We start from the raw sequence: 23,864 nt of genomic DNA on the forward strand, positions 1-23,864 counted from the left end.
ACTCCAGTATTCTTGCCTGGAGAATCCCGGGGACGGGGGGAGCCTGGTGGGCTGCCGTCTCTGGGGTCGCACAGAGTTGGACACGACTGAAGCGACTTAGCAGCAGCAGCGGCAGCAGCAGCTAATGTATTAGTTATTGTAAGGAGAGGTAAAAGATTCAGGTGATGATATTCCACCTAGGATGACTCCTACTTCTGTCTTAGAAAACTGGAAAGATGTTGATACTCCTTGCTTAGATTAGAAACACTGGAAAAAGCCAGGATTGGTGTGTGTGTGTGGTAGCGGGTGTCAGGGTCTCCATGATGGAATTTTCCATCCCCAACAGCTGTAATGCTGGCATATTATGTGTATCCTCCAACAGAGTAGATGCCCTTCGTGACTGTTTAAGGAACCTAACTATTGCCTCTCACAAAGGCATACGAGTAATGAGTAGAGTTCATAATTGGTCTCAGCCTTGCAGTTTGAGCCAACTCCTCCTTCTGTCACTGGTTGCAGTCAACATCAAGGCAAGACACAGAAGGCAAGACTAAACGTGTCTCTCCTCCTTGGCCCAGCTTCCTAATTGTGACACTGAGCTCATTTATTGGAGAGCGTTCTTGAAATAAATCAGAAGCATCATCTCCTTTTTGCCTTGCCTTTTTTTTTCTCCTGTTGATATTTTTGCTCAATAAGGCGGGTTGCTGCCTCAGCCAGCCCTTGGGACTTCTCTAGGAGAGAGTTTGTAAGGGTGGAACTATTCAGTGGGTGGTTCCAAACATGCCTGTTTTACAAATGCCTCTGGGTAGAAGAGGCTGATTATACACTTTGAGCTTGCAAAGGTTTTCCCTCAGCATGGAAGTGTGGTGCCAATGTGACATTTCTAATTGGAGTTATGGGTTGCATATCTCTGCATGTTAATTAGGAAAGGACTGTGTGTGTCAGCCTTCAATAATGGTACTGTTCTGCTTCTTAGAAGGTCTGCAAAAAGGCAGCTGCCAAGGGTCTACTTTGGGGGGACATAGTAATAAAGCTGGGGTGAAGAGAGTTCTTGTTTGTCATTGAGGAAGACGAGACCGTCTGGAGTCCTGTTCTTTGGCAGGCCTCGGCAGCCGTCTGTTGTGATAAACTTTGTTGGCAAACTCCACTGTGGAGTGTTCTCTGTTGATAATGAAAGAACCAAAGGAAATCTGTGTGACAATTGTATGTTCCTCTTCCTTTGAAGACATGGAGGCCAAGGCCCGGGTCGTTTTGGTTAGTTTTCTGCTCACAGATCCCCAACAATTCCTGGAGTCGAGAGCGTAGACAGTAGAGACAGATCCATGTTTAAATGCCAGCTGTCACTTAAGCATTGTGTGAATGTCAGCTTTTTCATCTGAAAATGGGAATATTAATTTTTTTTCTGTAGAATTGTTAATGATTAGAATAAGTGAACATGTAGGTAGCAACATATGGTAGATGCACAATAAAGGTGTAAAGGTAACTTTTTGTTAATGTTCTTTAAATATGTGCTTTGATAACAATACCGAATTTTACATCTTAGAGCTGCTCAGAGTATCAGGGACAACTGATGCTGGGGTTTATTTCATGCTCATATTGTGCCAAGCACAGTACTGAGTGCTTTATATATGTGATCTAATTTAATCTGTGCAAAAACTCTGTTTCATGGGTACTAGTCTTTCTACATGAGAACCGAGGCCGGAAAGAAAGAGGTCCCTTACCTTGCCCAGGGTCACAACACTATTAACTTACCTTGCCCTTTCTGGTCTTAAATTCAAAGCCAAATGTCACTAGTAAGAACAAACCTCTACTTATAGGACATGGGCTTATTATCCTTCTGTGCATGCAAATCATAGATTTGTAGAGTGGAGCAGGTCAGTAAAGAAAGAATAAATAGAAAGTGATGGGAGTTTTATGAATGATACCATCATGTGTTGAATAAGCAAGTGGCAAAGTGAAGTGATGTGGATCAGAGATAATTCAGATAGAATTGATGGACTGAAAAGAAACTGCCATGAGTCATGCTCTTAAAAACCGGATCCACAATATAGGTATTGAGGAGCATCCCGGGCTGGGATTTGTGGGTACTGTCTCCACTTTATTCAGTTACTCATTCTGCAGAGAATCACTGAGTGACACCATGTGCCCAGCACCATCTTTGTTTTGGGAATGCAGTAGTGCACAAAACACATGTGGATCCTGCCTTCATGGAGCTTACAGTTTAGAGGTAAAGACAGATATCATTTCATTAAATAGTCTGATAAACTGAGCAAAGGGCCTTGGGAAGGAAGAGATATGTGCTTCCCTAAAAATATATACAGGAGACTTTGATCTAGTTGGTGAGGTCAGAGGACCACCAACAGGTGATATTGGGATGAGAACCAGAGGGAAGAAATTTAAACAGAGAGAAGAGTGAGTGTAAGAGCTGTGAGGTGAGTGGGGGCACAGATTGCATGTGGGACCTGAAAGAAAACCAGTTAGAAATTCAAAATTTCAAGCCCCACCTTGACCTTTTAAAGGAGAATCTCCACTTGACGTAACTATTATTTGTCCAAAGTTTAAAAAATAGATGTATACCATGCAGAGCATTTGTGAAAATCATGTTCTAGTTCCATTTCTGCCTTTCCAGCATAGTGCCAAGCATAACAAGAGGTTCTCTGTAAGGAAATGAATGAATGAATATTAAATTTATACAAACTGAAAGACTTTAAAGATTTAATTCATTCTGGCTTAAAACTCAGAGTTGCAGTCCTCCTTCAATATTTTAGCAAGCTCTAAAAATTGATTTACAGTCCCCATTAATTTTTAACTGTGTCAGAAAATATTTTCTTTGGCTTGGTCGTGGCCAAAGAGTGTGCCTGTTAATTATGACCATTGGTGGCTTCCTCTTACGTCTTCCCTGCCCTCCTCTCCCTCCCCAGCCATCATCCCTGCTGAGCTGTATTGTGGAGCCAGTTCTGAAAATAGCAGTTGGGACACACACAATTGTCACTTGGGAGGGAGCCCAGTCACCTCAGGAAGTGTGTGTTGGCTAACATGGGGACTGTGGGATGGTCAGGCTCGTGTCTCTTAGAAACTATACAGCCTGCCAAGTGATAACCTAAATTAATCTTTTATTCATTTATAATTCTTCAAATGATTTTTACTTAGTACCATTAACCAATCCATATAGTCTTCACAGGGAGTCTCTTGTGCATATTCTGTGTAAGGTTTGTGTTTCTGGCTAGGCTTGGCTTGATGCTGCTGCTGCTGCTGCTAAATCGCTTCAGTCGTGTCCGACTCTGTGTGACCCCATAGACGGCAGCCCACCAGGCTCTGCCATCCCTGGGATTCTCCAGGCAAGAACACTGGAGTGGGTTGCCATTTCCTTCTCCAGTGCATGAAAGTGAAAAGTGAAAGTGAAGTCGCTCAGTCGTGTCCAACTCTTTGCAACCCCATGGACTGCAGCCAACCAGGCTCCTCTGTCCATGAGATTTTCCAGGCAAGAGTACTGGAGTGGGGTGCCATTGCCTTCTCCGGCTTGATGCTGACCAGAGTGGAAATGATTGATGAGGTGGAGAGTGTCCTGGAAGGGCAAGGTTTTGAATTTAAATGCCTGGAGGTCCACGTGAGTGGAGTGAGTAAATATACGGCAGGTGAAGGCAGTGCTGGTAGGAACAGTGGTAAACGGAGGAGTGCATGAGCCATCTTGCCCTTCGTTGTATAGAAGGATGACGTGGCCAATCCCAGATTCAGCCAAAATCAATTCATTCACAGACCCATCTGAATTCCTGAGGATTTTTTGAAGTTTAAAGTTTTCTTCCATCTCTCTTGTGTCCATGCCCCTTTATCTGCTCAGAGCTTAGGGCACTCTTCTAGGTTGAGGTCAAGGTGTTTGTCTGGCAAAGGCTGGGACACACCAAAGATAGGAGCCAAAACCTGTGTGCAGAAATCCTTAATTGTGTAAGTATTCAGTTCAGTCACTCAGTCGTGTCTGACTCTTTGCAACCCCATGGACTGCAGCATGCCAGGTTTCCCTGTCCATCACCAAATCCCAGAGTTTGCTCAAACTCATGTCCATCAAATCAGTGATGCCATCCAACCGTATCATCCTCTGTTGTCCCCTTCTCCTCCTGCCTTTAATCTTTCCCAGCATCGGGGTCTTTTTCCAATGAGTCATTTCTTCACATCAGGTAGCCAAAGTGTTGGAGTTTTTCAGCTTCAGCATCAGTGCTTCCAATGAATATTCAGAACTGATTTCCTTTAGGATTGACTGGTTTGATCTCCTTGCAGTCCAAGGGACTTTCAAGAGTCTTCACCAACACCACAGTGTAGTATGGTCCTGGTGAATTTGGTCACACACTTGTCACCAACACTGCCCATAAGAGACAGATCTCAGGAAAACAGATCTTACAGTTTGTCCAGCAGCATGTCTCAGTATATCCAGGCTTGAATCAGAGATATTCAGTTTTTAAATGTGGGTCACTAAATTCTAATTATTATTATTATTATTATTATTTTTTTGGAAAATGAGGACTTTATTTTGGTTACGCTGTATTTTGTTTCCATTTGATTATCCCCAGAGCTCTTGGGCTAAGTCCTCTTGCCAGTGAAGTTTCTTGACTTGACTCCTCATTGGAGTCTCACAATCTGGTGTCATCACTAGAGTTTCATTGTTATTGGTTTGGGAGACATTGTCCATTGTCCACAGGCCACAAGAGGGAAAAAAAAACCCAAATTGTGATGGTATGGTTAAGCAGAGACAGCTTCCCTTGAGATTTTGGCATGGAAGGATGTGTAAAAGGCCCCCCTCATGGCAAATCTAGGTAAACGTAGACTTAGGAACTAGAAAACATAGAGGTGAGTATAGTGAACACTCTAACTGTGGGACGGGTGTCTGGCTAAGAAGGTCCAACTGCTGGGTGAGCAGGGAAGGGCGTTACTTATGGCAGCAGCTCAAAGATGTTTTGCTAGCTTAAGGATGAAGAATCATAGTTGGGGGAAGATTGAAAAAAAAACAAAACAAGAGGCAGTGGGATGAATTGGGAGATTGGGATTAATGTACATGCACTGCCACATGTAAAATAGTGGGAACCTACAGCATAGCATGGGGAGCTCAGCTCAGTGCTCTGTGAGGACCTAGATGGGTGGGATGTGAGGATGGAGGTCCAAGAGGGAGGGAACATATGTATACATATAGCTGATTTACCTCATTGTATAGCAGAAACTAACACAACATTGTAAAGCAACTATACCCCAATTAAAAAAAAAAAAACAAGGGGGCCATAAAGGGTGCCAAACCCAAAATGTAGCTGAGGTGGTAGAGGAGAGGGAGCAGAGAGGTGAGGGTGCGACTGGGAGGAGAGATTGGGCTGAAGAGTCAGGACATTCTGTGAAGGCAGTCATGCGCTAGAGCACCCTTGACACCTGGTGGCTGGTTCACTCTCCAAAGGACAGTGTTGATCTTAAACACTCACCCCAGAGTCCCTTGAGAATCTGTGGAAGTCATCTGCACGCTTGTCTGCTTTTCTTAACCATCCTTCTGCCTAGACTCTATTCTCTAGACTGCCTGAATCCATCTATCTAGTCGACCCTCGATCCCCAAGTGACCAGGGAGAAGGAAGCAAAGAGATTATTTTTAAAAATGTATCTGCAATGGAAAGTTGAACCCTCTGCCCTTAGGAAACACCACTTGATAGAAGCTTTTCTGTAAAGGTTGTAGGTAATATGCTAGAGAAGTTTGAATAATTACACTCTCTCGTATTTATAACACCTTATAGTTTACAGGGTACCTTCGAGAACGTTACGTCATTTGATTGTCATGGTAATCCTGTGATGTTATTAGAGCTCATGCTGCCATTATCATGTCACAGAGATGATAATAAGTAATTTGCTCAAGGTTATTTGGTCATTGGGAGATTTACCTGCTTGTTCCTTTATGTCAATAAAGTTGTGGTACTCTGTTACCATGTGGCAAGCACTTCAGACACATTGTCTCATTAATCCTTCTACTAAAGTGTAAAGAGCTTCCTTTTTAAGATTAGAAACATACACTGTTAACATTAAGTATTATAGCATGTGTCAAGCCTTGTAGTGAAGGCTTTTGCAAGTGCTAAAAGCAGTAAATGGACTGTCTCATTGTATCCTCATAACAGGATGAATCCGCTCTTCACATCAGGTGGCCAAAGTATTGGAGCTTCAGCTTCAGCATCAGTCCTTCCAATGAATATTCAGTGTTGATTTCCTTTAGGATTGACTGGTTTGTCCTCCTTGCAGACCAAGGAACTCATGAGTTTTCTCCAGTACCACAATTCGAAAGCATCATTTCTTTATCACTCAGCCTTGTTTATGGTCCAACTGTCACATTCATACGTGACTACTGGAAAACAGAGCTTTGACTATGTGGACCTTTGTCAGCAAAGTAATGTATCTGCTTTTTAATATGTTGTCTAGGTTTGTCATAGCTTTCCTTCCAAGGAGCAAGCATCTTTTCATTTTATGGCTACAGTCACCATCCATAGTGACTTTGGAGACCAAGAAAATAAAATCTGTCACTACTTCCACTTTTACCCCTTCTATTTGCCATGAAGTGATGGGACCAGATGCTGTGATCTTAGTTTTTTTAATGTTGAGTTTTAAGCCAGCTTTTTCACCCTCATCAAGAGGCTCTTTAGTTCCTCTTCACTTCCTGCCATTATAGTGGTATCATCTGCATATCTGAGGTTGTTGATATTTCTCCCTGCAATCTTGATTCTAACTTGTGATCTATTCAGCCTGGTATTTCACATTATGTACTCTGCATGTAAGGTAAATAAACAGGGTGACAATATGGAGCCTTGTCATATTCCTTTCCCGATTTCAGACAAGTTGTTCTATGTAAGGTTCTCACTGTGGCTTTCTGACTCGCATACCGGTTTCTCAGGAGACAGGTAAGGTGGTCTGGTACTCTCATCTCTTTAAGAATTTTCCATAGTTTGTTGTGATCCACATGGTCAAAGGCTTTAGCATAGTCAGTGAAGCAGAAATAGATGTTTTTCTGGAACTCTCTTGCTTTTTCTGTGATCCAGTGAATGTTCAGTTCAGTTTCAGTTCAGTCGCTCAGTCGTGTCCAACTCTTTGCGACCCCATGAATTGCAGCACACCAGGTCTCTCTGTCCATCACCAACTCCCGAAGTCTACCCAAACCCATGCCCATCGAGTTGGTGATGCCATCCAACCATCTCATCCTCTGTCGTCCCCTTCTCCTCCTGCCCCCGATTCTACCCAACATTAGGGTCTTTTCCAATGAGTCAACCCTTCGCATGAGGTGGCCAAAGTATTGGAGTTTCAGCTTCAACATCAGTCCTTCCAATGAACACCCAGGATTGATATCTTTTAGGATGTATCGATTGGATCTCCTTGCAGTCCAAGGGACTCTCAAGAGTTGAATGTTAAGCATACGTTAATGTATACTTTAGATTAACCAAAATGAAGTTGCTGATATTTGACAGTTTGTCTTCTACATCAACAGTTGCATATGGTTCAGTCTAATAATATGTACTTTATCTGTCTCTAATCAATCTTAAACTAATTTCCAGAAGCAGGAAACAACTATGAATAAGTGGGTTATTTGGGGGAGTTTGCAATTGCGTTGAGAAATCTGCTAATCATTTACTAACTTAAGAAAGACCCTGACCTTCCTTGAAAACTGAGGAAAACCCATATAAATTTGTCATATTTAGGTAGAACTTTTCCAGACATTTATTTCTGTCATAAACAAGGATGTCCAAGTTTTAATTGATTTTTAAATTACAATAGCTTCATGAATGTTATCGGAGAAGGCAATGGCACCCCACTCCAGTACTCTTGCCTTGAAAATCCCATGGACAGAGGAGCCTGGTAGGCTGCAGTCCATGGGGTCGCTGAGAGTCAGACACGACTGAGCAACTTCACTTTCACTTTTCACTTTCATGCATTGGGGAAGGAAATGGCAACCCACTCCAGATTCTTGCCTGGAGAATCCCAGGGACGGGGGAGCCTGGTGCGCTTCCGTCTATGGGATCGCACAGGGTCAGACACGACTGAAGCAACTTAGCAGCAGCAGCATGAATGTTATAAAATTATAATTATAATATTATGAATCAAGAGTCCTATTTTTTAAATCACATCCTTCAGTGGAAGATTCTTATTTGTAGACATTGGTCTTACTTTAATCTCTAACTCAAAAATGTACACTATGTTTTGGTAAAATAATGATCATAAAGAATTCGGTAGAGCTTTCTCTTTGTTTCTTATTCACCGTGAAAATTACTTTTTAAATAGTCAACTGTTTTATTTACCTAGACCCCACTAAGAATCTTCAGTTAGTGAAAATAGTCAACACTGCGGCCGAGTTTCAACTTCATCAAAGGCGTGGGGTATCCGTTGGTGTAACCTATTTAGAAATGCAGGCTGAGTCTTGGCTTATACGTGTGTTCATTTTCCCCTGCACTTGTGTCAGTCCCTAGAAACACACGTGGATGCCTTTTCTTCACACAGGTTCCACTCAGTCTCTGTACCTTTGAGTTAGAAAGCTGAATGAAGGTTTTGAAGAGGTTGAGATATCACCTTGTGTAAAAGAAGTGATTGAATTGAGTGCAAGCCACCGGAATGTGCTCATTGGCTTCTGTGTGGTTTCCTTCAAGTTCAAACATGGTGCCCTTTAGTCTGCTGCTCTTTTTAATATGCATGTTCAAGATTTCCCTGCTGACACATGCTGTTTACACCACTCTCAAAACGGATGCATATGTTCATAAATTCGATGATTCCAAAAATAGTTTAAAGAAATAATGTTCATAAAGAAAATTTAATTATAAAGATAAAGCTTAATGTATATAAATTCTGTAATATCTATGTGTCTCATGCAGAGAAGTATATTCCTGTCTTCCTCTGCTTCTGTGCTTGTATCGTTAAAATGTGTATTTTATATGTTTTGATTATGTGGTGAGGTTCAACAATGGGAAGAGATTCTTGGGAAGAAACAGTGTGTATAGGATTTGTTATTATTTACAAATTCTGTTTTACCAAGCACAAAATTACAGACATTGCATAGGATTTTTTGTAGAGCTTAATAAGATCTGTCTATCTGGCCTTACTCTAAAAGATGTGAGATGGTGAGTGGATTGATGGCCTTCTGATGTTGATGCTTTTGATCTTATGATCACTGAATATTATTGATTTTAAGCTGTAGTTTTCAAACTTTGCCCATTCATGAATTGCCTTCAAGATTTTGTCTATATCTTGTTATAGTGTTCATTATTTGCTTGACTTTCTTTAAAATAACTAAAGTTTTAACTTGTGTTCAAAAGGAACCTCATTGCTCCCATTGTTATTATGTACTCAATTAATTTCTTATTATATCTGCTTTTTTAAACTTGAAGTTTAATCTTCACATTTTAAAAAGTCAGTTTTATAAAGTATTGCTTTTCATTTAACTTTTTAAAGTAAATATTTTATTTTACTAGTTAGATTTCTGTACTGCACACTAAAAATAATGCACATTTTAAATAAAAAAAATTAAGACATAAAAGCCTATCTTGGTCCTGCCCAGAGTCACTTTGCACATGAGAGTAAGAGCTGAGCCAAACTCTAGAGGCAAGTGGCTACAAATGAAAATGGGCCCTGACTAAACAAGTGACCCATGAAGGGTGCCACTTGGCCACTGCTGACCCAGAGTTTCCTGTTAAAGCTAGGCAAGGATTTGTTCCAGCCACACATGACTGTGCCAGTCAGACCTGCCACTCAGTTAAAGGGGCGCCACGTGGTGTTCACTCTCTTTTTTAAAAAAAAATATTGCTTGGGTTCCTTCTTGAGGAGTTTCCTTCTTAAGGGAGGGTGACCTCCACTGTGTCAGCTTGTAAGGGTGCTGGCAGTAATGAATTTGTTATTTTGTGTGCCACTTACTCCAAATTGGATTCTGCATTATGCTAGTGCATATATGTGAAACGGTGACCAATTGAAATTCAAATGTAATGAGGATGAAGCTTTTCCATTCAGCATAGCCCCTTTTGTTTTCATCCCTAGTAGGTTCTTGCCCCCACCACAGTGCAGCTTTCCTCCTGGCTTCTGAAATCACCATGTCTAACTGGGTAGGACCAACATGTTTTCTTACCCATTCCAGAAATGAAATACAGTTTGTTCTGGTTTTCTAATTTAATTTTTTTTTTTTAAATGGGCTAACAGATTTGGATTTGCAGACTTGAGAAAAACAAAGTATTCTTTCTAAAACATGCAAATGTGTCTCTCCATCACCTAGGAAACTATTATGGGACACCCAAACCTCCTAGCCAGCCAGTCAGCGGGAAAGTGATCACGACGGATGCCTTGCAAAGCCTTCACTCTGGCTCCAAGCAGTCGACCCCAAAGCGAACCAAGTCCTACAATGATATGCAAAATGCTGGCATAGTCCATGCGGAGAATGAGGAAGAGGATGATGTTCCTGAAATGAACAGTAGCTTTACAGGTAAAGACTAGATGATGCTCCCCCTCAGTGGACTTGGGGAAGGAGGGCGGGGGGAGGATTTACAAGGAGTTGTGAGGAGGTTTCTGTTCTCAGGAAGAATTTGGAAGGATCACCAAAAGTCAAACTCTGACTACACAGTGCTTATGGAAGAGATGGTCTTTTTATTTTTTTCCTGTGCCCAGATTTTTTTTTTTCTTTTTTAAATTTTATTTATTTATTTTTTAATTGAAGGATCATTGCTTTACAGAATTTTGTTGTTTTCTGTCAAAGATCAACATGAATCAGCCATAGGTATACATATGTCCCCTTCCTCTTGAACCTTTCTCCCATCTGACTTATTTTTAAAATTTTTATTTTTAATTGAAGGCTAATTGCTTTACAATATGGTTTTGGTTACTGCCATACATTAATGTGAATCAGCCATAGGTATACATATGTCCCCTCCCTTTTGAACCTCCCTCCCACTTCCCACCCCATTCATCCCTCTAGGTTGTCAGAGCACTGGTTTGAGCTCCCTGAGTCATACAGAAAATTCCCGTGGGCTATCTGTTTTACATGTGTTAGTGTACATGTCTTCATGCTACTCTCTCCATTCATCCCACCCTCCCTTCCCCCACTGTGTCCACAAGTCTGTTCTCTATGTCTTAGTCTCCACTGCTGCCCTACAAATAGGTTCATCAGTACCATCTTTCTAGATTCCGTATACATGCGTTAATATACGATATTTGTGTTTCTCTTTCTGACTTACTTCACTCTGTATAATAGCTGATCTTTTTTCCCTGGTCTGTTTTTCATACTTCTTGTCAAGAGTCTTTTAACTTCACCCAGCTATCTATCTTAAAGGGACAGGAGGGAAGTGTTTGCAGAAGGAAATCAAAAATAATTGGCATCCTTTCTGTCTCTTCAAAATGATACCTATAAAAATCACTAGTCTGTTCATTTATTACTTGGCCTTGACACTGCTCCATAATTATGGCTGATTATTTATGAAGAGAAATAGGAGAATTTGTTTAATATCTCTTGATGCTATATGGAATGCATCCTTTTATCTCATACCTTTGTCAATAGAGATACAGTGGAAATAAATCATGTTTTCAGTTAATTAATGCAAAGTTTACTACATTCCCTAAGAAATAAAAGATGGAAAAATAATAAATATTCTAAGGTTATATTTTGTATATGTATTTTATATTGCGTAGCATATATTACTCATTGCAGTATAATTTTTAATTTATAGTCAGAGCTATCTATGCTCAAGCTTAGTAGGCTATATTTTATGAGAGGATCTTCAAGGACAAACCCTCTACATAAAGCTATGCAGATTAGGAAGTGCACATTCCTATGAGGCACTGTTCACTGAGGCCATGATATATGCTCTATAGGTTAGCACAGTGACCCAGAATGGTTCAATAATATTTTTGGCTTTGTGGGGGTTTAATATATAGAGTAACTCAAAATTTAACAACGGCATAAGACATGAGTTATTCCAGTCTATAAGGTTGTGACTTTGAAGACGATCTTGTTTCTTCTGTTTTTCCTGTACTTATTTTCTTTGATATTTTAGAATATTTTCCTCCTTGTGCTGTCAAGTCTAACAGAGTCTTTCAGAAAAACAGTTTCTATTAGTTGAGTGCTTTCTACTGCCTGTATGGACCTCTCTGAAGCTTTCTCACTCATTGAACTCAGAAGCCTAAAAATTTTCAAGTTAGCAATTACAAAAGCAGTTTTTGGTGACTTATCATCATAACAGTAGGCCAGCCATTCTGCAAGAAGTGATACAGAAAGGAGGAGACCTGGTTTGCTACCCTAGCTTCGTTCTTGGTAGCTGTCTTGTTATGAACGAGTATCTAACTTCTCTAATTACTGATTAGGATTCAATCACATCAGGTTCCCCCTTCCAGCCCTAAGGATTCAAGTTCATGAAAATTTCCATTTTCTTCATTAGACTGGTCACTGACCTATTGTTAACAGTATCTAGGAGAAATTTACCTGTTCTTACTTAGGCATTTATTGAAATCGGTTAATTTCATCTACTTCAAAATATTTTATCCATATATAGTAGTCATCACTAAAATGAAAGCACATTATGAGGAAAAAAAGGGCTTGATCTTTCAACAAGTAAGAATAGCAAATCATGATATAACCCAAAAATATAGATGTGGGCACAGAAATATTAATAGACCTTGGGGACAACATGCAGTGAAACAGTTCTGCCAAGGTGACTGGATGGTCCCGAGAAGCTTATGTACCTTTGTGTGTCCTCCATTGACTAAGTAGATTTCTCGGTACAAAGCACAAACAGAGCAGGGATAGCTGACTATAGGTCTTGATACTTCCTAATTTCTAACCACTATAAATCTCTGCTGTAGAAGCCAAGCCTCAGAAAATCTGACCTTGTAACACCCCTATTTGAAATCCTGGTGTCAAAAAAAGAAAATCTGGCCCCAGGTCATCATTGCTAAAGGCAGTCTGAACATTGATTTATGCACAAAGAAAGAAAACTGATTGTCACCTGACTAGATGTACAGGGAGAGAATTGATCTTGAGATAGACAAGCAATTGGGCATCTTCAGTATGCAAGGGATATGTTGAATAAATGGCTCCTCACTTACCAGACTACAAGTATGACAGCTGACAAGCTGTCATACTCTCACTCATGTGAATTCTTTGAAATAATTTACACTACCCAGTCTGTGAGATGTGTACCATGCTAGCTGTGTCAAAGCATCTTGCACTCTGAACCACTTGTAAATAGCAATCCACCAGCCGCTTCGAGCACAGAGTGGCAGTAGCATAATGAGGTCTTGGCTCCTGGTTGGGCCAGTTGTGATAAAGGGTACTGGATTCAAATGTAGAAACACAATACAGCTATTTAAAATGATATTTACCTAGGATGTTTTTTAATAATGGGCTATCGGTACGATTTCAGCTGACGTCTGCTTGGGTCTTTTGAAAGGGACACAGGATATCTAATTAACGTGCCTAAATAATATTGGCACTGTCTGCTGGCAGAAGAGCAGGGTACTTAAGGCCTGGAGCATCCTAGGGAGGTCGTGTCTTCCTTTCTGCAACCAAAGATGGAGGCAGGAGCTGAGTAATGAGCAGTCATCCCAGATTCCTACCGTAGAACTTCCTTTCAAACACATGGCAGAGGAAGAATCGTCTACAAATAACGCCCAAATTTTAGATTTAAAGGAGGCCCTGGAGAGAGGATACTGTATGTGCTTCATGACGGTAGATGTAAGCTTAAATTTCTGGGCAAAACACACAGTTATTTATATAAGTAAATGAAAACATTTTTTAAAAGATTTTGTTCATTATAGAAAAACTTGGAAAGTGTATAACAAACCACCACAACTAAAAAGTAGTTGATGCACCCATCAACCACATCTAAGAGACACCAAAAATGTTATTTAATTGTCTTCCTAAGCTTGTTTTCTCAACAGCTTCCCCATTGTTCAACATTAGGCTGCTGATGCTTCTTTTTCATTAGTGATTAATGATAAAATACTGCTTTGGAATGTCAAGAGATAACAATATTACTGAAAGAGGTAATGTTTCCCCAGTGCTCTGTGGCAGGCATTTTGCTAAGCTCTCATGCATATTACTGGGGAATTCTACCCCTTGTCCAGTATTACTCAGCCAATGAGGGTCAAAGCTGTCATTTCAACCCAAAAACCCTGACTCCAGAATCTATATGGCTTTGTGTTTTAAGTCAAGTTTATTAGCCCTTTGCAGCATCAAAGGTTTTGACTGGTTATGTACAGTGAGTGTACACATAAGTCTTAATGGATGTGTAATTTAAAATAAGCTCCAGAATGTTTGTTTGACATGAGCTTATATTCTCAAACTCACCTTCAAAATCTCCTAAGAGTGAGTGTGTGTGTGTGTGTGTGTGTGTGTGTGTGTGTGTGTAGGATGTAAATACTGGGAAGTGTCTGCAAATGAAAATGTTTTTTGTGTTTGTTTATGGTTTATGAATCATTTTCACATGTATCTTATAAACCTTTTGGAAATTTTGAGAAATAAGCAATCTAACTATTATCTTCCCCATTTTGCAAACAGAAACCCTGAGGAATAGTGTTATGAATCCTACTAGGCAGTTGGAGCATGTAGCTTCTTATCTACTTGCCAGGCTCAGTATTCCAGTAATCCATTCTACCTGTCCTCTTTGGATACATTAGCAATCTTTAGTAATAATTTAGTAATCTAATCTTTAGAGCATGATAGCAGTGCTCTTAAATGTTTGGTAAATTAAATGAAAGAGTTTTTGAAGTCAGAGCATGTGTCAGGGTCAAAGCTGTGATTAGGACTATGAATTTTTGAAATCTGTCCCTCTCTCTTATTTTTGGACTTCTCATTTTCTTTCAGAGAATGAGAATGTTTAAGATTCTATTGAAAAAAGAAACAGAAAACTAAACATATCAAGTTGCACATGTTTAATATCTTTTTTTTTTCCCAAAAAAATTAACTAGATGGAAGGAACCCTTCGGTAAGATTCACATATGTCAAATTGTCATGATGTACATTTTAAGTATCTTACAGCTTTGTCAATTATACCTCAATAAAGCTGAGAAATTAATATCTGTAACTTTTTGTATGTCAATTGTATGTAAATAAAGTGGTTTTAAAACAAGAAGACACTGAGAACCTATAAAATAAATATTTGGATAATTTAAAATAAGGTCTCATTGCTAGAGGAATTTCTTTTTTCTCTAGGAAGTTACAATTTACATATATATATATTTCCAGTGAGCTAATATTCCCTTAATGTAGTCAAGATTTTGGAATGCTGGCAGGACTCTTTCTTCCTCTCCCTCCTCTCTTTTCTTCCCAGCATAAATTGTATACATTAGGTATTAAATCACATTGTTTCTCTTTTCATACATAGTGACCTACCTATGGCTACGATCCTTTTCCTGTTACATCTAGTTTCTATTAAAATGGGTTAATTAAAATTTTTCAGTCAAATTATTGAATGTCTACTATTGTCCCATCATTTCTCTGACTCTTAAATGTCATATTAAGAGATGACCACTGACTTTGGCCCTAGGTGTTTCCAGTAGCCAGTAGTCCTGGTTCTGAGCTCTCTTGAGCACTCTGAGCACCAAGTACTTTGGCAGGTGCTTTGCATGTGTTGAAAATGTTCCATTCTTATAGTGCATGTGTTATGCCCATTTTACAGATGAGTGAACAGATACCCAGAAAGGTAAAGTCTCTTTCGAAGACACACAGCTAGAAACAGGCACACTGTGATTTGATCTGTGGTTTGCTGTCTAATCCATCCTTTTCTGTCTGTTTGTAATGAATCTGCAGCCTATGGGCCAACTCTGACCAGCAAGCAAAGATTAATAATAATGACTTTAATGAGGAAGATGAGGTTTATTGTATACTAAAAACTGTACTGAGTGCTTTACGTAAACTAATCCTCCTTACAACCTTATAAGGTAGGTACTGTTACTATTCCGACTATAAAGATAAGGAAACTCAAGCACATAAAGTTTGAGTAAACCCAGTAAACGTAAAGCCAAGATTCATACTCAAGTAGACTGGCCTCACAGTCAGTGCTTATAGTCACTACCTTTCATTTTTTTTTGCTTGTGCCACACACACTGCTTTATTTTTTAAAGAAATTATGATTGGTAAATTGGTAATTTTTGCATCAAAATATAAATTTCCACCTTCTCTTTAAGAGCCAGAGATCTGGAAACCCTGAGTCCACTTTTTTCAGGATGCTAATTGCCTGGCCCTGAGTTCTCTACTTCCTTCAGACAGGATGCAGTGTTCTGGATATCCATCATTTGTACCATGTGGCTACACCATACTCTGGTACATTGCCAGCTGACAGAACCCATCCAAGAAACTAAAGATTCCAGTGATTTTTTTTTTTTTTTTAGTACTTTTTGTATCTCAGTCTTCAAAGTGTAATGCTTGTACTTGAATCTCCATCACCTGGGTGCTCTCAAAGTATATATTTTTAACCTAATTCCAAATCTATTCTCTGAAGTAGGGAGCCATGCCTGGAGGAGGGAATGGCATCCCACTGCAGTATTCTTACCTGAAGAATCCTGTAAACAGAGGAGCCTGGTGGGCTACAGTCCATGGGGTCACAAAGAGTCAGACATGACTGAGAGACTTAGCACACATGCATGCTTTTAATTCTTGCCAACTTTTGAATTTTTGTTATTGATTACCAATTTCGGGGCTTTCCTGGTGGCTCAGCTGTCAAGTATCTGCCTACAGTGCAGGAGACAGAGGAGACATAGGTTCAGTCCCTGGGTGGGGAAGATCCCCTGGAGTAGAGCATAGCAACCCACTCCAGTATTCTTGCATGGAGAATCTCATGGACAGAAGAGCCCGGTGGGCTACAGTCCTATGGTTGCAACAAGTCGATCACGACTGAAGCAACTGAGCACACACGCTCACACCAGTTTCAAACTGTTCCTTCCATAGTGGCCTAATTTCCTCTTTTTTTCTTCTAACTTAAAATTTTACTAATCTCCACTCATGGGTGCAAATTGTAAAAGCAATTTAAATTGGTTTAAGCAGGAAAGGGAGTTGAGGGGATCAAGCAGTTGGAGCAGCCAGGAATACATGTAATCAGAGAGGCTTCATCAGGGATATTAGGTAACTTTCTCATATTTCATCTGTACTTTCCTCTGTGTGGGTTTAGTTCTCAGATAAGCCTTGCCAAGGTTCATCAAGATGCCCATCAGCACCATCAGCATTCTCATCTCACAACATGAGACTCTACCAGCTTATTAATTTTAGCATCAAGAGGCTACCTCTTGCCTAGTAGTTTAGGAAGCACTTGCATACTGAACAGTCAGTAGTTTGCCATGGATCATGTGCCTGATCCAGCATAAAGGCAAGAGTGAAATGGATGTTACTTGAGCCCACTACATGAGCTTAGAGTAGGCATAAGTCAGTCTCTACTTGGACCACATGCACCTCCGATGAAGGAGATGATTTCCAAATGAAGATCCGAGTGGTTGGTACCAGAAGAAGAGGGGATAGATGCAGGGCAGTGAAAGACCCCAGGCTTCCTTCTCAAAGGCAGTGGGTTTTTGGTGGAGGTAATTGTTTAATAGGCTTGACGTGTCCTCCATCCAACTTTTGGATTGCCTTTATTCTCATGTGTGTCATTGGGAGCTAGTCATCGGAGAAGGATTTGAAAGCAACCTTTTATTATTCCTCAGTTGGCTTTGAGTAAATCAGAAATGTCTGTAGGAGAATTATTGTGGGAGACAGAAAATGACTACATTCCCTGATTAGTGTTTTAAAGTCCCATAGAGATTGACATTTAATATCATCAGCCTCTATAAAAATTCAACCAGAATGTCAACAATGCCGTTTGTGGAAACTCTGATGACATCCCCTCTGGATATTTCTAGTTAATAAGAAGGCAAGAAGATTCAGAAACTTAGAGCCTTCAAGAACCAAGTCAAATCAGTCCACCCACAGGATACTCTTTGGGGGTAACTGTCTTGTTTTTCACAGGAACATTCTACTCACTTTTCCAAAAGAGGCTAGACTGACTCATTGGTGGAGCTGTCTCTGTCTTCTAAACCTTTGTAGACTTTTTAGTTTGATTTGTCAGTCTTTGATATTTGCCACCATCTACCAAAAATATTTTAGATAAATTTTTACAAATGGATGATAATGTCACTATCTCTGTGTTTTCAGCATGGACTTTCTCCTTGCCCCAGAAGTCCTTTTGAGTCATGAAGCCAAATGATACCTAAGTAATGAGAGTGCAGCTCAGTCTGTGACTTGATGGCCTTCTTAAAGTTTGAGGGACTTGAGGGTTTGAGTCATGAATATGTTTCTTCTTTGACATTTCCAGGATTGTGAGTAATGCATTATTTGAGCATATTTTCTCCTTTTCTTCTTTTTTGGTAAAATAAATTTGGTTCATTATGTCAGTGTTTTCTATTAAAAGAACTTTCATCTAAGTAAGACAGAATATAGTTGATGTCCTGCAATTAGGAAAGGATTTTAAGAACATAAATGTGCACAATAGTGATCACCCTGGTTTGGAGTATGATTGATGAATTTTTTTTTTTTTCTTTCTCTTTCTCTCTCTGGTGAATAAATAGCCGATTCTGGTGACCAAGAAGAGCACAGTCTCCAAGAAGCAACGCTCCCGCCTGTGAATAGTAGCATCATCACTGCTCCCATCACGGACCCTTCTCAGAAGTTCCCTCAATACCTACCTCTTTCTGCAGAGGATAATTTAGGTCCTCTACCTGAAAACTGGGAGATGGCCTATACCGAAAATGGAGAAGTCTATTTTATAGAGTAAAGTACCATTATTTCAACTTGAATCTCTCCCTTTCCCCCCCCCACCATTTCCCTTCTCTTTCTCTAACAGCTACAGATGTAAATTAACTCTAAAAGGATTGGTCACATGCTGTTGGTCTTCTCTCCTACAATTTAACAAGCCTTGTACAAAAAAAGCAATTAGCATAGCATCCTAACCATTGAATCTGAAGAGCTGGAGGAAGCATAAGAATAATTATTTCCCTAAAGAGTTAAACAACTAAATTATGGTGTATATATTATGACATTATATATTAATATGAAGAATATATCTAGCTGCTTAGAATAGGTAAATCCTTTGCTTTTTTTTTTTTTTTTTCTTAATTGGGTTGCAATTTCCTTTTGAGTGTTAAAGAGTTTTTCACATATTTTTGATTCAATTCCTTAATTACATTTGTGACTTGTGAACATTTTGTCCAAATTTGATTTTTCATTGTCTTAACTGCATCTTTTAAAGAGCCAGAAGTTCTTAATTTTTATGAACTCTAATCACTTTTTTTCCTTTGTGAATTGTGCTTTTATTGTGGAACCTAAGAAATCTTTGCCTGACTCAAAGTCAAAATTCAGTCATTTTCTGCCATATTTGTTTTAGAAGTTTTATAGCTTACATCTTACATTTTGGTATATGATCTATTTTAATTTTTTTACATGGTACAAGGCATATGGGTTAAACTTTGAGAATATAAAGATGTGAAAAGTCTTTTAAAATTAAAAACTTAAATATACTAGAAAGGAAAAAAAATGTATAAAATTGAAACCATTCTAGAAAATCTAAGCTAATGTAATTTCTTAACCATTACAGTCAATTTTTTAAATTCTTTGGCTCTCCTTTTGAGATTTCCTATTAACATTCACCATAGTATTATGAACCTGTAAAAAATAAAAACAACAACAAAAAACAAAACAAATGAGGGTTAGTGAGAACTGTGGTTAGTAAAAATAGTTAATGAAGACTCAAGACTTTGAGTGCTTTAGAGGAGAATATCGTGGTTTGCTTACTTTTTATAACCTAGTTTAGCTTTTAATCAGTGCTATGCCAATCTTTGGTATATTGTTTAATAGAAAATTTATGCGAAAGTATAGCTTATTATGACAACTCTGTGATTTGGTCTGCAGCGGCCAAATTCCATACACATTAAATTATTAGATGCACACCATTTGGGCTTCCCTCATGGCTCAGTGGTACAGACTCCGCCTGCCAAAGCAGGATATGTAGGTTCTATTCCTGGGTTGGGAAAATCCCCTGTAGAAGGAAATAGCAACCCACTCCAGTGTTCTTGCCTGGGAAATTCCATGGACAGAGGAGCCTGGCAGGCTAAAACCCATGGGGTCACTAAAGAGTCAGACACAACTGAGCAACTAAACAACAACAGTATGTCCTGTTTGATGAGTTTTCCAGTATCCTGCATTCCGAAAAACTTCATCTTAGACTGTCTTACACTGAATTGCAAGTTAAATTTCTATAGACTCAGATCTACCTTGTTTTACTTATACACATGTAAGTCTATGTTAGCTTTACAGTTTATGGGAAATCTAAGAAATACTGGAACATTAAAAATTAAGCATAAACTTGCAAACCCTGGACCTTTTATAGAAAATGAACATAAGAAGACTTGAAAAGGAAATAAAAATAATGCAGATTGGCTAGGGAACTTGGGATCACAGAAATGACAGGTCGTAAATTCCCTGAATTTTCTTTTTCCCTCATATATCCCAGATTTAGAGCTGTAGAAGCCAGTAATCCAGGAACACCAACAAATGGACACCAAAAACCAAAACCCTCATGAAAGGAAGTAAAAGATACATAGACTGATTGTCTAACTGGGAAATCACCAGAAATATACAAGAAGTTCTAGAATAAATGAGTTCAGCAAGATAGATGCTGATCATACAAATATCAGTTGTATATCTATATACTAACAATGAACAAGCAGATAACAAAATTCAAAATAAAATATAATTTACATTTACTTTTTAAAAAAAAATCACTTAGGTATAAATCTAATGAAATATGTACAGGGTTTGCATTCTGTAAACTACAAAATGCTGATGAAAGAAATAAATGAAAGTTTAAGTACATTGAGAGACCTACTCTATTCATGGATTGAAAGACTCAGAATGGGTATAGTAAAGATGTCAGTTCTCCCCAAATGTGTATACAGGTTTAATATAAATCCTGTCAAAAATCTCAGTGAGGCTTTTGTTAGTATTGACAAGCTTATTCTAAAATTTATTATCGAAAGGCAAAGGAACTAGACTAATTAAAACAGTTCTGAAAAGGAGAATAAAGTCACAGTAATCAGTCTACCGGATATCAGGCTTATTGTAAATCCACAGTCATAAAGGTTGAATGTTACTGATGAAGAAATAGACCCATAGATCAAAGGAATCCACAAACAGACCCACAAATGTCCAACTGATATTCAGTAGAGAATGCAAAAGCAGTTCAATGCACAGAAGGTAACCTTTTCAATAAGATGGTGCTTTAAGCAGGTCTATAGCCAAAGGCAAATAAATTAACCTGAAACTAAACCTCTTGCCTTATTAAAAGAAAAAATAAAAACTCAAAATAAATCATCATAAATTATAAAATGTAAAGTAATAGAATTTTTAGGGGGAAAAAAATAGAAATTCTTTGAGACCTAGTAATAGGCAAGGGGTCTCAGACTTGACATCAAAAGCATAATCCTAAAAGGAATAATTGGTCAACTCAGCTTTATCAAAATGAAAAAATTTCACTTTGCAAAGACTGGTAAGTAAATGAAAGGACAAACTATTCACAGGGAAAAAGTATTTATAAAGCTTGTATCTCAAAATGGACTAGTATCTAGAATATGTAAAGTACTCTCAAAACTCAACAGTAAAAAGAAAAAAAAAAATCCAATTAGAGAATGAACTAAAAAACACTAAATGATGGTAAAGATGCAGAGAAGTTATATCACTAACACGTTGCTGGTGGGTATGTAAAGTTCTGTGGTATTCCAAAAAGCAGTTTGGCATTTTTTTAAACTAAACATTTCAATTACGACAGAACCCAGCCACTGCACATTTGTCTAGAGAAGAGAGTACTTTGTTGTGGTTGTTTAGTCACTAAGTTGTGTCTGACTCTTTTGCAACCCCATGAACTGTAGTCTGCCAGGCTCCTCTGTCCATGGGATTTTTCCAGGCATGAATACTGGAGTGGGTTGGCATTTCCTTCTCCAGGGGATCTTTCCAACCTAGAGATCAAATCCGTGTCTCTTATGTTGACAGGCAGATTCTTTACCACTGAGCCATCTAGGAAGCCCAAGTGAACACTTAAATTCACAAAAAAGCTTGTGCAGAAATGTTTATAGTAGTGAGTTCAGTCACTCCGTTGTGTCCGACTCTTTGCAACCCCATGAACTGAATGCAATACCCCAGGCTTCCCGTCCATCACCAACTCCTGGTGCTTGCTCAGACTCATGTCCATCGAGTCGGTGATGCCATCCAACCATCTTATCCTCTGCCGTCCCTTCTCCTCCTGCCTTCAGTCTTTCCTACCATCGGTCTTTTCCAGTGAGTCAGTTCTTCACATCAGGTGGCCAAAGTATTGAAGCTTCAACATCAGTCCTTCCAATGAATACTCCAGGACTGATTTCCTTTAGAATTGAGTGGTTTGATCTCCTTGCAGTTCAAGGGCCTCTCAAGAGTCTTCTCCAACACCACAGTTCAAAAGCATCAATTCTTCGGTGCTCAGCTTTCTTTATGGTCCAACTCACACATCCATACATGATTACTGAAAAAACGATACCTTTGACTAGATGAACCTTTGTCGGTAATGTCTCTGCTTTTTATTTTTATTTTTTTTATTTTGTTGTCTCTGCTTTTTAATATGCTGTCTAGGTTGGTCATAGCTTTTCTTTCAAGGAGCAAGCGTCTTTTAATTTCATGGCTGCAGTCACCCTCTTCTGTGATTTTGGAGCCCAAGAAAATAAAGTCTCTCACTGTTTCCATTGTTTCTGCATCTATTTGCCATGAAGTGATGGGACCGGATGCCATGATCTTTGTTTTTTGCATGTTGAGTTTTAAGCCAGCTTTTTCACTCTCCTGTTTCACTTTCATCAAGAGGCTCTTTACTTCCTCGTTCAGTTCAGTTCAGTTCAGTCGCTCAGTTGTGTCTGACTCTTTGAAACCCCATGAACCGCAGCATACCAGGCCTCCCTATCCATCACCAACTGCCAGAGTCTACCCAAATTCATGTCCATTGAGTCAGTGATTCCATTCAACCATCTCATCCTCTGTCGTCCCTTTCTCCTCCTGCCCTCAATCTTTCCCAGCATCAGGGTCTTTTCAAATAAGTCAGCTCTTCCCATCAGGTGGCCAGAATATTGGAGCTTCATTGCTTTCTGCCATAAGGATGGCGTCATTTGCATATCTGAGGTTAATGATATTTCTCCCGGCAGTCTTGATTCCAGCTTGTGCTTCATCCAGCCCGGCATTTCGCATGATGTTCTCTGCATATAGGTTAAATAAGCAGGGTGACAGTATACAGCCTTGACTTACTCCTTGCCCAATTTGGAACCAGTCCATTGTTCAATGCCCGATTCTAACTGTTGCTTCTTGACCTACATACACATTTCTCAGGAGGCAGGTTAGATGGTTTGGTATTCCCATCTCTAAGAATTTTCCACGTTTGTTGTGATCCACACAGTCAAAGGCTTTAGCATAGTCAGTGAAGCAGAAGTAGATGTTTTTCTGGAATTCTCTTGCTTTTTCTATGATCCAGTGGATGTTGTTCCCTTCTCCAGGGGATCTTCCCAACCCAGGGGTCGAACCCAGGTCTCCCACATTGCAGGCAGATTCTTTATCAGCTGAGCCACCAGGGAAGCCTGTTTATAATAGGTTTTCTTCTAAATAACCCAACCTAGAAGCCACCCAGGTATCCTTCAGTGGTTAAACTGTAGTACATTCATGCCATGAAATACTACTGACAATAAAAACAGTTATTGATGTATGCAACAATCTTGAGGAGAGTTATGCTGAATGAAAAATGCAAATCCCCAAAGATTGCATACCAAATGATTTTATTTATATAACATTTTTGATATGACAAAAGTATGGAAATGGAGAACATATTAGCGGTTAC

The 23,864-nt window shown here is 39.2% G+C and overlaps 1 protein-coding gene across 22 annotated transcripts in view; it reads left to right on the forward strand.

Annotated features, from left to right (window-relative positions):
- MAGI1 (membrane associated guanylate kinase, WW and PDZ domain containing 1) overlaps positions 1 to 23,864 on the forward strand; it is a 635,735-nt gene that overhangs the window by 510,728 nt on the left and 101,143 nt on the right. For all 22 annotated transcript variants that reach the window (XM_081528465.1, XM_081528468.1, XM_081528472.1 and 19 more), the window contains 2 exons: positions 10,229 to 10,435; positions 18,535 to 18,736. In XM_081528465.1, the coding sequence (XP_081384591.1) occupies positions 10,229 to 10,435; positions 18,535 to 18,736 (409 nt within the window). The remainder of the gene's footprint in view (positions 1 to 10,228; positions 10,436 to 18,534; positions 18,737 to 23,864) is intronic.

This window comes from Giraffa tippelskirchi, chromosome 9, assembly GCF_054371585.1.
Source record: "Giraffa tippelskirchi isolate mGirTip1 chromosome 9, T2T-mGirTip1v1.2.pri, whole genome shotgun sequence".
Lineage (NCBI taxonomy): Eukaryota > Metazoa > Chordata > Mammalia > Artiodactyla > Giraffidae > Giraffa > Giraffa tippelskirchi.